Genomic DNA, 14,253 nt, shown 5'->3' on the forward strand with positions numbered 1-14,253 from the left:
GAATTATAGGAAAACAGAAAAACACTTTCTGTTTAAAAACACATAGTTTTGCTCCCAAAGATAGCAGATTAGATTTTCATGCATTATCAGTTTGGATCTTCAAAAATCAGTGGGTTTGGTCTTCTGAATTCTTTCCAAATATGCATGGTTTGTACCCTTACTCTGAAGCACATTTCAGCTGCAGTTCTCCACTGGTTGTGGTCCTTGGTGGAAAAATACCAATGTATCATCTGAAACCTGTTCATCAACACTGCATGAGAAATAGGATTATGTTCTTAGTCATGACTTAAGTTCCTATTGATTTCAATTGGAATTATGTTCAACTAGCCTAGTCTGGATACAGTCTATTATATTTAATTTGGACCATGTTAATTGACAGCAGAAGTGTTTGCTTTATTGGCCTATGTTTCTGATCTATCCATGGGGATTTGTAGAAGACAAACAGTTCCAACATATTTGTCTGCTTTATCTCTACCAATATCTCTGTCAATATCGAAGAATGTGATCTTTTCATATTGTTCATTTTTATTAAAGAAAAAGCTGCTAACATCCTAAATTTAGAAATTTTTAGTTAACTGTGATTGCAATTCTGTGCTTTTCTAGTATTCAACCTATAATATTTTGTTGCTACTTAAATGGTGTTTCTTCCCAGCTACTGCATCATTTGTGATCGATAACTAAGTGGCAGTCATATACTCACTTGTCTAGGAGTAAATCCACCAAACTAAGTGAAACTTGCTTTTGAGTGGTCATATGTAAGATTGCAGTGTCTGCAAGTCCAACTCAGTTTCCAAATGCTAAGTCAGTTTCCTAAAAATCATGGCTTGGAACCTGACCTTTTGCTACATGACCAGAAGATGCTTCTAACATGGAAATTGTAGCATTCACAAATATATCCCTGTATGAGTGTACTCTCCTGGAACATGGAATGAGAAGCTGGGATATAATCTCTTAGAAAGACTTGAACTTTTCCTTTCCAGGAGTCAATTGAGGAATCTTTCCAATTAACGTATTATTCTCTGAAAATTACTACTTCAATGGGCATAACCTTGTCATAATTTCACAAATATTGGGGCACAATCTATGCTAGAGTTGGTTCAGCTCACAGCCCACAAATGGAAGGCTGCCTCTAGGACTCCATTAGAGCCCAGGTGCCTCTCATTACTCTTGATGTCTGCACGTAACCAAGATATTGGCATCTGTACATGGAGGACCGGCTGGGGATAATGTCTTGGTATGTTGCATATAGAGACACCCTGAGGATCATGGGAAGCAAGGCCCACTCTAACACTGTGCCACAGAGCCCACGGCAACCTCTATGTACCCACAGAGTTTCTCTCTGGACTCACTTGCACTAGTCTTGCAAGAGTTGTGGCAGGACTAAGTCAGACTAATCAGCAAAGAGGGGCTAGTTAAAGCAAAATAGCCCCATGTTGCAGCTGCTCCTGTTGAGTCACTGAAATTCAGTGAAAATCTATCAATTCTCCTCTTAAAGTTTCACCTTCCCTCACACTCACATGAACACATTGTTATGCTAATGAATTTCAGTAGGACAATAGTGAAGCAACAGGGAGCCAGGGCATGGTCCACCACTGGGATCTGGGAGAAGATGCTACCGTCAGTCCTTGGAAATTGCCTGTCCTGCTTCAGAGGATTATAATAGTACCCTATTACTACTAGGGTAAAAAATTGCCATTAAAATGCAAAAAAAAAAAAAAAAAAAGCACATGAACTACCCTAACAGATAGCAAAGGTAGATACCATATTAGTATCTACCATATTAGTATTAGTATTACATATACTAATTTATATATTTAAAGCTTATATATACTGTCCTTCACTAATTTAGATGTATCAAAGTAAGTTTAGAAATAACTGGTGTAATTTAAGGAGAAATACAATCCATCTCACCATAGTGGTGAATACTAAACAGGAGATCAGACCAGTGTGGCCAGGGATATTTCCTTCTTATGGTTCCTCAATCTTTAAACTGGACCTGGACTGGACAGCTCCTCATACAGAGGATTGTCAAAACCTCCATTAAGTAGGGCACATGGACATCCTAGTGACTGAGAATATGATGTATTAAAGAATTTTGTATCCTGTAGCTTTTCATAATTTTAGCTTTCTGAGTTCCTAGCTTATCAGGGTGGCTGTTTTTAAATGCTAATTTTTAACTAACAGTTTTTCCCCTCGAGCTGTTATCGTGCTTCCAACAGGGATTGTATAGGCATGAGGGACAGGTAGAAAAAGAAGAGAATTTTCCACAGCATGATTATGAAAAGCATTCTCAAGTGCATCAGAGAGTTGACTACATACGTATATTAGAGTGTCATCAAGAATCTAAGGTGACTGACAATCACAAGTGGTGACATATTGTTCAGGGAAACTAATACACAAGCCAAGCTGAATGACAGGCCATTCAGGAACTCCACCACCACCACCACCACTTCTTTCTCTTCCTCTTAAAATGTCCTTTATTCACTGTCCTTTTTGGAGCAGCTGCAACAGACATGAGTGGCTGAGGGTCTGCTAAATCACATCTCCATTCATGCTCAGCAAACACAGCTCACCAAATAAAAACAGGCCCTCCATTCAGATTTTTCAATGCAAAAGTGAAAATGGACTCTTGACTTTGGCAATGGCTGCTCTGACCTTGAGTACATAGAAACAGAGCAAGTCAGAAGGGGCCTCCCGGGCCATCTAGTCTGACCTCCGGCACCAGCCGGCTCCACTCACAACATGCCCACCATGTGGACGTCCAGCCTATCCTTGAACACCCGCACCAATGGGGCCTCAACGACCTGTCGTGGAAGCCCATTCCATACCCTCGGGGTCCTGACTGTCAGGAAGTGCTTTCTGGCATCCAAATGGAACCTTGGCTCCCTGAGCTTTGCTCCATTGGAGCGTGTCCTGCCTTCCTCTGCAGGGGAGAACAGGCCTCTACCCATCTCCATGTGACATCCCCTCACATACCTGTAGGTCGCCAACATATCCCCTCTGAGTCTCCTCTTCTCCAGGCTGAAGAGACCCAGTTCCCTCAGTCTCACCTCATACAGCATCCCCTGCAAACCGGCCACCAACCTTGTGGCCCTACGCTGCACTGACTCCAACCTGGCTATATCCTTTCTGTAATGAGGGGCCCAAAACTGAACACAATACTCCAGTTGCGGGCACACCAGAGTTGTGTAGAATGGTAGTAATACCTCTCTTGATCTAGAAGCCACACTTCTGGCTATGCATCCAAGGGTGGCATTCGCCCTCTTGACCACTGCATCACACTGCTGACTCATGTTTAGCCTGCAGTCAACCAGTACCCCGAGGTCCCTTTCCCAAGTGCTGCTCTCCAGCCACTTGTCACCTAACCTGTCCTCATGGCACCTATTCCTATGCCCCAAGTGCAAGACCTTGCACTTATCCACATTGAACGCCATCCTGTTGTCTCCTGCCCACTTCCACTGTGAGTACCTCACAGTGTTGCCTGTATTTGACCCAGAAAAGCAATGACTTTAATGGATTAAGTCTCATTATCTCCACAAAGAGTCATGTGTTGTTTACATATGCTTCCAAAGCAGTTTCTCCTCAAAATGACTTTCTGGCCCAGACCTGGCCTAGCTTTGGAACAGAAAATCCTGCATCATATGCCCTTGGACTATCAGCTGTTATTTTGTGGATAGTAGGCTGGATCCAGGCAATCAGAGACTTAAAAGAAGAATCTCTTCTAAGGCTGAAACGCTAGGCAAGTTTAGATGCCCTGCACAAGACTGTGCCTCATATTAGCTATGACTAACTTATACCCCAGTGATCTTGAAGGGTCTATTATAAATATGACTAAACCTGGATCTCACCCTACAATTTTGTAGATTAGAATTTGTATTTGTACAGGTGACTATGTTACTACATTAATGTAAAAGTCACAGGATTTGTAAAATGCCTGTTATTACCAATGAACCGATAGTCATACTACAGGATCCGATTATTGCTATTTGAAAGTTCTGTTTTATGCAACAAAGAAACAGCCCATCTGCTTTAGTGAACTTGACACTGACTGGTACAGATGTTATTTTACAGAATTTTGCCATCCTGTTGTCATCATCACAATCATAACAATTTTCACTGAAAAAAACATTGATCCATTTTTACTTATTTGGGATAATTCCTGTTTTATTCTTTGTAAATTGAGCATAAATGTAGATTATGCAGTAACTCCACATTATAACATTCCATTTAGTAATTGTATCTATAAAATCTTATGAGGCTGAATGCAACATGATCACAGAAAACCTACCTGGAGCCCGTGCTATGGATGAAATGTTGGTGTTAGTTGCAAGACATAAGCAGCAAGCGTCCTCAACTGGAACACCAGAACCAGGAGTGACAAGGAAGGATCAAGAAATTGGCACAATACAGTAGGGGCAGAGGCAAAGGTGGGGTCAGGAAGAAGTAAAGGTCAGATACCAACAAGACAAAAGTAGAGTCAGGAACAGGTAGGATTCAAGACGCAAATGAAGACTTTCCAGAACTAGCCACAGCCACCAAAAAGATTCGTGCTGATGTAACAAAAGTGGTCAGCCCCAAGAAGCCTTTAGAAAATCTCCTGTGGGTCCCAGCTGGTCTCCATGATTACAGTGAAAATCAAACTGCAAGCACCGACAGAACAGACACCAGTCCTGAAAGTACTTGCAAGGTGGACCAAGTTGCTTTCTCTGTCAGGCCACCAAGGAGACAATTTATTCTCAGATCCTAATAGCTGGACTGTAGAACTCAGTTCCTGTTCCCCTTTAACCATGAGGATCATTGGGTAACTTTGCACCAATCAGAGACTTTCAGCCTAACCTACCTCACCATATAAGCCACCTTGGGTTCCTTGCAAAAAAAAAAAAAAAAAGTGGGGTATAAAATGCAACAACAACAACAATAATATAATAGATTTTTAGTTGAATTCAGAAGAACCTTATATTTTATCGGCACAAAAGTAATCCTGATATAAATGAATGGGGTAACCCCATGTTCACCACCTCCTTGAAAAGGGTTAGGAAAAATAAGTAAATAAATTAAGTAAATAAACAAATCTTTCCTTAAGGAGGAATTCCAAGATCTATGGAAAAGTACAGAAGAGCCATTGGTTATTTCGGACCTCCATCAATGTAGACTGAGGGGAAGTCCACAGACAGAGAGGAAAGTATGACATTGGAGACCTCATGGTGCCACAATGGAATGTTTCCCTGTCTTTGCACTAATGCCCCTAGTGCTCCAAGGAATGGGGCCCAAAATGGGATGTCCATTGTGTGTGAAGCTGGAAAGGTCTGAAGCCAGCATACTTAGTTTCCCAACCACTGGGTTTCAAGTGATTTCCTCATTACAGGATCTCCCCTCTCTCCTTAGGAGCACTGTGTTACTGTCTTAGAAAACATTGTAATTCCAAAATACAGTACACATATTTATATACATCCAACGTAGTGATGTAATGATTTTCAGTCCTCCGAAATGCAAGTTGTAAACATGAGATGGGCAGTCCTAGACGTATAAGTTTTATTTAAGCATTTCAGAAATTGACCTCATATTTATCTTCAGTCTTTCACATAGTCAGGCCAACAGCCCAGGAGAAAGTAAAATACTCTGCCAGTCTCAAATCTAAGTTACAGTGCAATATTTAGCTCTATTAAAGTGATGGCTAAAAATGTCCATAACTGCAGGGTATCTAGAATTCAGACAAGTGTTAAAGTGATGAAATGCCTATGCTGGCATTATCCACAGAGTTATGTCATCACTTATGCTGTATGCTGTGTGTCAGTAGTAATTCTATATTATGGGAATACTATACCTATGAGTGCAGAATTACATGGATAGCCAGAGTTTCAGCAGTGGACAGAATATCCTTAGGATCACGTGTATCCTGGGGCCAAATGATGGAAAAGCATGGCAAAAACCTATCCTGCTCTAAATGTATACTGTAGATTAATCCGATACCCCCTCACTGCCTGTTCAGTTGTTGTGTTTATGAAGATATGCCCCTGGTGGTGTCTAAAATTTTGGAGGTCTGGTCCATGGCGGCTTGGAACAGAACTTTCAGCATGACACTTCACGGAACAACATACTAACACAAATCAGAAAGGTGCCAACCCTTCTGGGTTTGGGGCACCTACCGAAAATGTGCTTGCTCCAACAAGCTTTCCTACAATGTACTCTTTTCTTCCGAGGACACTAGTGTTTTATCATGATTTTACACTGCCTTGTTTTGTGCCTAAGCATTTATTTTAATATCAGTGATTTATAAATATTGTTAAAGAAATAAACCATTGAGTGCATTTTCTTACTTGCACCTGCCATTGGAGTAGGAAAATTCACTACATGAGGTTAATAAAACAGTGAAGGTGACACAGCATGGGGAGATCCCAGGTGAGGAATTTCCAGATAATGTGCTCCAAGCAGGTAACTGGTAGCAGAAAGAACAATTGTCTGCCATAGGTATTCTGGAATAGAGGGAAAACTTGGGGTTTCTAGTGATTGTACAAGCTGTGGTGACTCTTTCAGAGGTCTTCATTGGAACAAAAACAGACAACAAACTGGATGTTGGGGTATTTTTCTGCCAGAGAAGCCATGTGCATTTGTTGTTCTTTCATATGTGTATTGTCAAGGAGAAAATCTATCTTTGTCCACCTGTCAAAATTCCCCACTAAAATCTGTATGTAATAACTTTTAGACAGAGAAGTATTTGAGCAATGTTCTTCCTTATCTATTGAGAGTGTGGCATGCACAAGATTATGAATGTAATTAATGCACTTTAATTACCAGCTTGGTTGGTTTTAAAGCATCGATAACTGTCCTATTTGCCCTGTTTAATAAAAGACATGGAAGATTACCATTTATTTGCTCATAATTATTACACTGCAGTAAGGGAAGGATGAATCTGTCCTTATCCTCTTCAAAATGGTTCATTTATCAGTTTCCAACTAATGAAAAAGCAGACCTTTTCTGGCATATAAGTATACTAGGAAAGACATATAGATTTTCTATATATGTTCCTTTGGCTAAAAGTTACTTGCAAAAAAGAGAAAAACAAGAAAAAGAAACCATATCTCAATGTCATTTGAATTTTTATTTCGTCTGTATATTGTGTAGTTTGAGCAGTATTTTATTATAGAATTAGAAGATATTTCCTCATATTAAACTCACGCCACTCCTATACTTTGTTGTTCATGCTGGCTTGAATGTAAAACTTCCAGAATAAACACAACTTGAATGAAATATAAATTATAAATACTCAGACCAGTTGCTAGCAACAAGCCCCATGAAGGAAAGGAGCCTGAATACAACATTTCTGCAAAGCAGCTAGGCCAAAGCATGGAAAAAGGAAGGGGCATTCATAGTTACAGTGGAAGTTCTAAGGACACCTCCTTGTGCATCTCACTCATTTGAGTTCAACACAGGTATGGAATATTTGGGAAGTCCCCAAACTGTGCCATTCATACTGCCATTAGAACAACAGGACATTTCATAATGGGCACTACCTGGATACTGCCATTTTGGCTATATAAGGATCCACAGTTGAAGAATGATTTTGGTATTATTATATGGAGTAATTAGGGCTAAATTCATCCACGGAAATTAAGTGTGCTTATGTCTTATTGAAATTTAGGGGATTGTGTGGGATCTTGCCACTAAGAATGATGGATGCATGTCAGGAAAAAAACTGAAAGGGAAGGACTTCCCAAGTGCATTTGGGAAGATGCAGGCCCACCGTTGGGTAGATGCAGGGCAGACAGGAGTGCTGGTGTGCTAAAAGGGAATGCACATCTTGCAAAACACATTTTTGACTCATGGGGAACCCGCTGAAAGAAAAACTAGTGGCCAGTACACCGGAGACATAGGACAAAGGTAGGCATTACCTTTGCTGCAAGGATCCCTCCCCAAATGGCCTCCTTATCTGTGAACTAGAACAGGAGGGTGCAATTCTGCATCTCCCCCCAGCCATGAAGCTTAGTAGGTAGCCTTTGTCCAGTCATTCCCTCCCTCTCAGGGCTAGCGTGAGGATGAACTATGGGGGAGAAGCATGATGTCTCCTGAAAGATGGAATTGTAACAGGCCAGGCACTTCTCTCTTTGATGACTTTTCAATGAGATACATTATCAGATTCTGAACCGGAAGGAGAAGTGATGGGAGGCAGGAGCAAGGGAGGAGCAGAAGCCTTTGAAACTTCCTCAGAATTCCTGGTTTCCCAGGCTGACCTGTTTTGAAAGAAAGGAGGTGGGTTTCAGGAAAGGAGGGAATCCAGGTGCAGCACCCAGTTCTTGATCCCATTATGAGCCATAGAGATTGATAAGCTATCCAGTTGGAGGGCTTGCAGAGATCTTGCCAACTGGTTCTCCACCAACAAGGGCCACCCTGATGGTAGAATCACAGTATATTTGAAAGTGAGGGACTGGACAAATGTCCAGTTTGGGCTCAGTTCTGTACATAAGCAGAGATTTATCTTTTCAGCTTGACATAAGACTATTTAGAGTTATACTGTCTTGTTGTTAGCTGTGAGGTTTCAATAAAGATCTGTACTGTCTTGCATTTTGGAGCCTCACAGAAGTGACTAGCTCATGGCAGGAACATATAAATGTCCCAAACAACCACATAATAAATCATGTGAGCAATGAAGCACATCCTATTATGCTTGCAAAGGCTTAGCATGTTACCTGACACCCAATCACGTGGGCTTGGAGAGACACAATGCCCCGGCAGTACACTACGGGCTTGGCAGGGATAGCCTGGCTCGCTCCAAGCTAGCCATTTCCCAAAATATCCTGCGGCTCAAGACAGCAAATTGCCATGGTATCACAGGCAAGGTGAACAGGAGCCTTAGCATGCATTTGCATGGGCGATGGATGTATCTCATTGTTCCTGTGAGACCTCCAAGCAGGTCTCTCAGCCATTACAAAGTGCTTACATTTTTTTAGATGCACCGCAAGAATTACTCTACAAGCATCTTATGTCAAACAACACACCATCCTTCCTAATATGTAGGGTCACTAGTTTAAGGAATTAGATGGTGGAAGAGAGGCACCTTGCTCTGTTCTGATCTTCTGAGTAACCAATGGGAAAACCACTAAACTGGAGCAGGGTACGATGAGGTACGTCACTGTCTGGAGGAAGCTCAGGGAGTTGAAATTTACCTAAGTTTATCTTCTTCTCTAGTCATTGTAGCTGGCTTCACTATGCCCTCCCCAATCCAAATAAGGCCCGGAAAGAATGTGCTAAGAGTGTGCTAAGAATACATTGGAGCTTGGTTGGATAAGATTACCGTCAAGTCTATATTTCATATTTTCTGACCTAGACCTCAAAAGAGCGGTAGTCGTATTAAAGAAGCTGCAGGGGACTTTGACCGTTCTTTCCCAGCTCTTCTGGGTGGTTGCTGCTTTTAGCTGCTTTGCTGTCTGATTTGGAGCTGGATGCTTAAAAATAAATAAATAAGTCAGCCCCTGTGTGTGGTGCCCAGGATGCCAAAAAAGCTGCACTAGGAATACGCTGAGAGCCATGGCTATTTTTGTTAGAAGCTGATACTTTAGTTGGGGCTGCAAGCATTGCCTTAGGAAAGGAGTCAGTTTCTTGGGAGGTGGGGAAGGAAAGGCAGGATTGAACAGAGAAGATAGTTTGAAAGAAGAAAAAAAGTCCCCCAAGAAAGTAAGAACGGCGAAGAACTTCCCATCTTTTAATTCTTTGTCTCCTGCAAGAGCCAGCAGCCCCGACCCTGTCGCAGCCACTCAGCTGCCAATATAACGTGACCTTTTCACCAAGAGCATTTCTGACCGTCACCATTATGACTGAGATTGCAGCAGAAGGTACTGTAACAATCTTGATGTTCTAATTATCTAGGGGAAAAGTGATTTCTACTCTACCGATTAGCATGATCTCTGGTTTTGGAGGAAAATCGCAGCTTTGTTACAGGGTGAGGTATTTTGTGTTCTGTTTTTAAGGCAAGAAGCAGCCCTTCTCCAGCAGCTGGAATTTGTACTGGTTAGTGAAGCTTGATCATCATTATACACCTCTAAAAATAGCCTTGGTCACATAAGCTCAGCAACTCCAGCTTAGACAGAGAAGCTGAAGGAGTAAAAGGAAGGAGAAATCATACGTACTGATATAATTATTGGTTGATTTTAAACCTCAACTCTGTTGCTAGCTTGTAGTTTGGCATTTATTCAGAGAAAGCTTTCTTTGCATGAATTGCACACAATTTTGAATAAGAAGTGTTTTCCCCTTTGCATTCAGACTTCACCTGTTGAAGATTTGCATTGTGTTTTCTGTTTTATACATTCCATATTGCACTTATTATTTGAAAATGTGCTACTTCATTTATTATATAGCTTCAAACATAGACTTGCACAGAATATTTACTCATCATCTGATGCATTTGCCCATAAGATATGAGGTGTTCTCAGATGCCCATTTTCACACTTTATATTTTTGAGGAACTCTTAAAAAAATTACATATTTACCCAAGAAATGGTGGTATATGAGTACATCCTTATTCTTCCAGGTCTATGTTTGCAGGGGACAACACACTAGTATTCATGTGCTAATTTTGGTTTTGAAATGTACCTTACAGAGCATAACTAGATAGGGTTGTCCTCCACACAAGCACCCTGCATCCAGTTGACCCATCTCTCTCCATCAAGCTTAGTTAAGGAAACGCATGCTAGGATGCAATAGATGGCAAAAACTTCTGGGATCCCAACCATGGAGCTCCAATGGCTGAAAGACACAACCATGATGGAAAGATTATGCACTATGCCTCATATCAAATGAAACCTTTGAAATAAATTCTGTGTTTGATAAAACTACGCAATATTATTCCTGGAAGCCTTAAGCAATTAATACACTCTTGGAAACCCATGAGAGCTTTGTCTAAGCCAAGGCTACCGAGAATGAAATCTGATCCTATAAATAAATAAATGGTTAACTGAAAAAGATGAATAGTTCATGAATAATTTTAATATGTCTGGGCCATTAATATAAACAAATAACATTATGCCCAACACAATGAAAAGGGGAAATTTCTAAAAAAAATGCAGGCTTTAAAAAAATCAAATGTTCCATTTTACAATGGAATGTCACACCAGCCTTTTCCATTGAAGATCATTCCATTTTCCTTTCCCGAGCTTATTACTGTCCTTTCTATAAAGAAAAGACTCTTAGATAATATTCTTTACACTTTTTATGCACCAAACCAAGCCACTGTGCCCCAAGTCTCTGTAGTTATTAATTAAATATGAAAGCAAAATATGTTTCATATAAGAGGATTTGCGTTAAGTATTATTGGAGGCTGGATCTGTTGCTTTCTAAAGAATGTAAAATTAATGGAGCCCTGGAACTCTTTGTATTCATGTTCAATAGGGCATCTGCTAATAGCTGCCATCTATTCTGATCAGTTCTGCTGAGCCCTATACAGCCTTTATGGGAGGAAGCACAGATAAAAAGGTGATGCAGCTGAGGGGAGGGATAAGGGGAGCAGCCATTTTCATACAAATGGCTAACGTTATTTCCATGATTTAGTTATTGAAGCATTGGTGGCCACAGACTTAGGCCCAGTGGCAACATTCCATCCTCCAATGCAGGGCGATCTATTTATTTCTATTTATTCAGATAAACATGTGATGAAAGTAGCCAGCAGCTAAGGTGACATGGATCAATGGAGGACTGGGGCTCTTGCTTCCTAAAGTACCACTATCAGAACTCTCTCTTCACAGCATTTTCACCTGTGGCTTGACCGCCTCAGGTATATACAGCTTAGCATTGGGTCTGCCCTACTTTTAAGTGGAGTGAGCTGGCTGCCCCAGGCAGGGCTGGCTGCCAAGGCAGGATTGGAGCCCTGGCGGCAAGACAGTTGCAAAGAGAAGATGCCCTTCCCCTCCCTTAGAGCAGCAGGACAGCTTAAGCAGCTTACAGCAGACCACACACGGCATGCAACAATATCCTACAGCATGTTGTAGGCCTGCCTCAAGGGTATGTGTTTGTACACACATGAGGATGGGACCATCCACTGGCTTCCCTGCTGCTCAATGACCATGTCATGATGATAGCTCAACATAGTAAATATTATCCATGTGGCTCGACATCTAAGGAAGATGCTCAACCTGTTTGCATAAAGGAAAGTGCTGTTTGGGCAAAATGGCACTGACATGGACTGGAGGGACATGAGGACCCAGTGACTCAGATTGAGTGACTCTTTAAGTGAAGCTAAATGTAATTAAGCATTCTTCCTAAAAACATACACCAAAGTATGCTTTTCTACCAGGTGAGTTCTTTCAGCTGCTTTAAGTATCCACGTTGCTAATCTGTTGTTCCCTGAACTTTGCAAATATTAATTTAAAAGCTATGTTAGAGTATTATAGTAGATGTGCATAATAAGAGTGAGCAAACGAGTGAATGAACTCTTGTACTGGAATTTGCCCAATGGAGATTATGAAGGTTTATAAAGGCGGAAATATATCTCCATGTCAGAGAACACTGCCCTTTAGCATATAGATCAAGACAGATTTACCAATAACTAAGGATAGTCTATAATGATTATTTTATTAATTAATCAAATCAACAATAAAGTACCATCTAGGCTATTAGACAACCAACAGTATGAGATATTATACCTAGATAATAGACAATATAGACTTGAGAGTCTATAATATGGCAGCTGCAATCATTTTTGATCCCCATGATATGTTCTGTTTTCCTGAAAATAACCACTTAATGCTGCCAGGTACCTTGAATTACTGGAAGTCTCTGATAGCTATTAAAAGAGAATGCCTTTGTGTGGTTAGCTTTTAGAGTTTCTTGTCTTTGTCTTGTATGACATGTAAATGGATGTGCAAATGACCTTGAGTGTCATTTTTCCAGATAGGCACAAATTAATTAGATGAATTAATAAACAATATGTTTGTCATGGGCTCAACATGGATGTAATAAATCATTCAATTTAAAGTTCATGTAAAACCACTGAAATGGACAGTGTATAATAGGCATAGGCCAGAAAAATCCTTGGGGTAGTATCCAAGTGTGACTCAGTGCTAGTGACCCAGTGCTAGTGCAAATGACATTATACCAGTGTACACCAGCACTTGTGCATTGTAACTACTGGTCATTTTACATAAATGCAATGTAATTAGTATTAGCACTGGGCCACAATAGACTGCCCCCCACCCCGCAAGGTCCATAAAGTTGAAATTTTCCTGTAATCTCTGGGATGTAGCTCATTTGTGTTTAGATATTTAATGCAATCCACTTCTGTCATTGTGAATACCCTGTACTGACAGAAAGACATACAGGCGGGTCAAATCAAACCAGGGGTTTCCCTAGAAGCAAAATTGACAAAACTGAGGCTTTCATATTTTGGGTGCATCATGAGACTGCAAAGCACCTTCTTAGGGAAATCCAAAGGTAGAAAAATGAAAAGAAGACCAAATAAGAGATGAATGGACTCCATAAAGGAAGCCACAGCCTTGAATTTGCAAGGGCTGAGGAGGGCTGTCATGGATTGGGCATTTTGGAAGGCTTTCGTTCATACAGCCACTATAAGTTGGAGACAACTTGTCAGCTATAAAAACAAAAACATTTCTTTCCTTATTGTCCACAGCTGCCAACGGTGTGGGAGAAACAATAGTAATTCAAGTTACTTTCCTTGATAAATACACCTTCTAATTTAAAGTATGCAATGCAGACTTTCACATTGAGTACGGGTCCCTACCCTAATTTAAAAGAATGGACTGAAATACTGAGCCTGTTAATAAATCTCAAAAGCCAACTGTAGCTTCATTTACCTATAGGTGCAATTGTATCACGGCAGACCATTTGTGGATGCCATTTTTGTATAGCAACTATACGTGCTCATCTTGTCATGGCTTGTCATGAGACCCAAGCAGCAAGATCGAAGGTTAGACAACCCTCAAGTTACCCTACAACAAGCCATGTGTTGTCTAACCCTTGCTAGCTGAGTTTGCAAGACACAACAAGCCATGGTAAGCTGTCAGTGAATATCACGCAAAAAGACACCTGGCAAAATGCAACAATTCCAGTGATGAATTAAGCCATGGTGGGCTATTCTGTCATGCAAACCAGGTCATTTTGTCAAACTGCTCTCCTACATGAGTTGTATGCTGCCAGTTTACATCATAAAACAGCTGCAGCAGAAGAGCCTTGAGCAAAAGTACAGTAAAAAGTAGTCGTGATTAAGTCTTAATGCCAATAGGAAGCTCTGCTTAGTTTGATTTAGGTATT

The 14,253-nt window shown here is 40.8% G+C and overlaps 1 protein-coding gene across 9 annotated transcripts in view; it reads left to right on the forward strand.

Moving 5' to 3' along the window:
• The first annotated feature begins 9,284 nt into the window (after positions 1-9,284).
• Positions 9,285-14,253, forward strand: part of TRDN (triadin) — a 224,992-nt gene continuing 220,023 nt past the window's right edge. For 8 of the 9 annotated variants that reach the window (XM_044425408.1, XM_044425434.1, XM_044425425.1 and 5 more), the window contains exon 1: positions 9,285-9,827. In XM_044425408.1, coding sequence (XP_044281343.1) covers positions 9,806-9,827 — 22 coding nt within the window. In that variant the 5' untranslated portion in view covers positions 9,285-9,805. The remainder of the gene's footprint in view (positions 9,828-14,253) is intronic. The other variant, XM_044425444.1, reaches the window with a different exon arrangement.

Source organism: Varanus komodoensis, unplaced genomic scaffold (genome assembly GCF_004798865.1).
Source record: "Varanus komodoensis strain SLA01 unplaced genomic scaffold, ASM479886v1 scaffold1, whole genome shotgun sequence".
NCBI classification, from domain to species: Eukaryota; Metazoa; Chordata; class Lepidosauria; order Squamata; family Varanidae; genus Varanus; species Varanus komodoensis.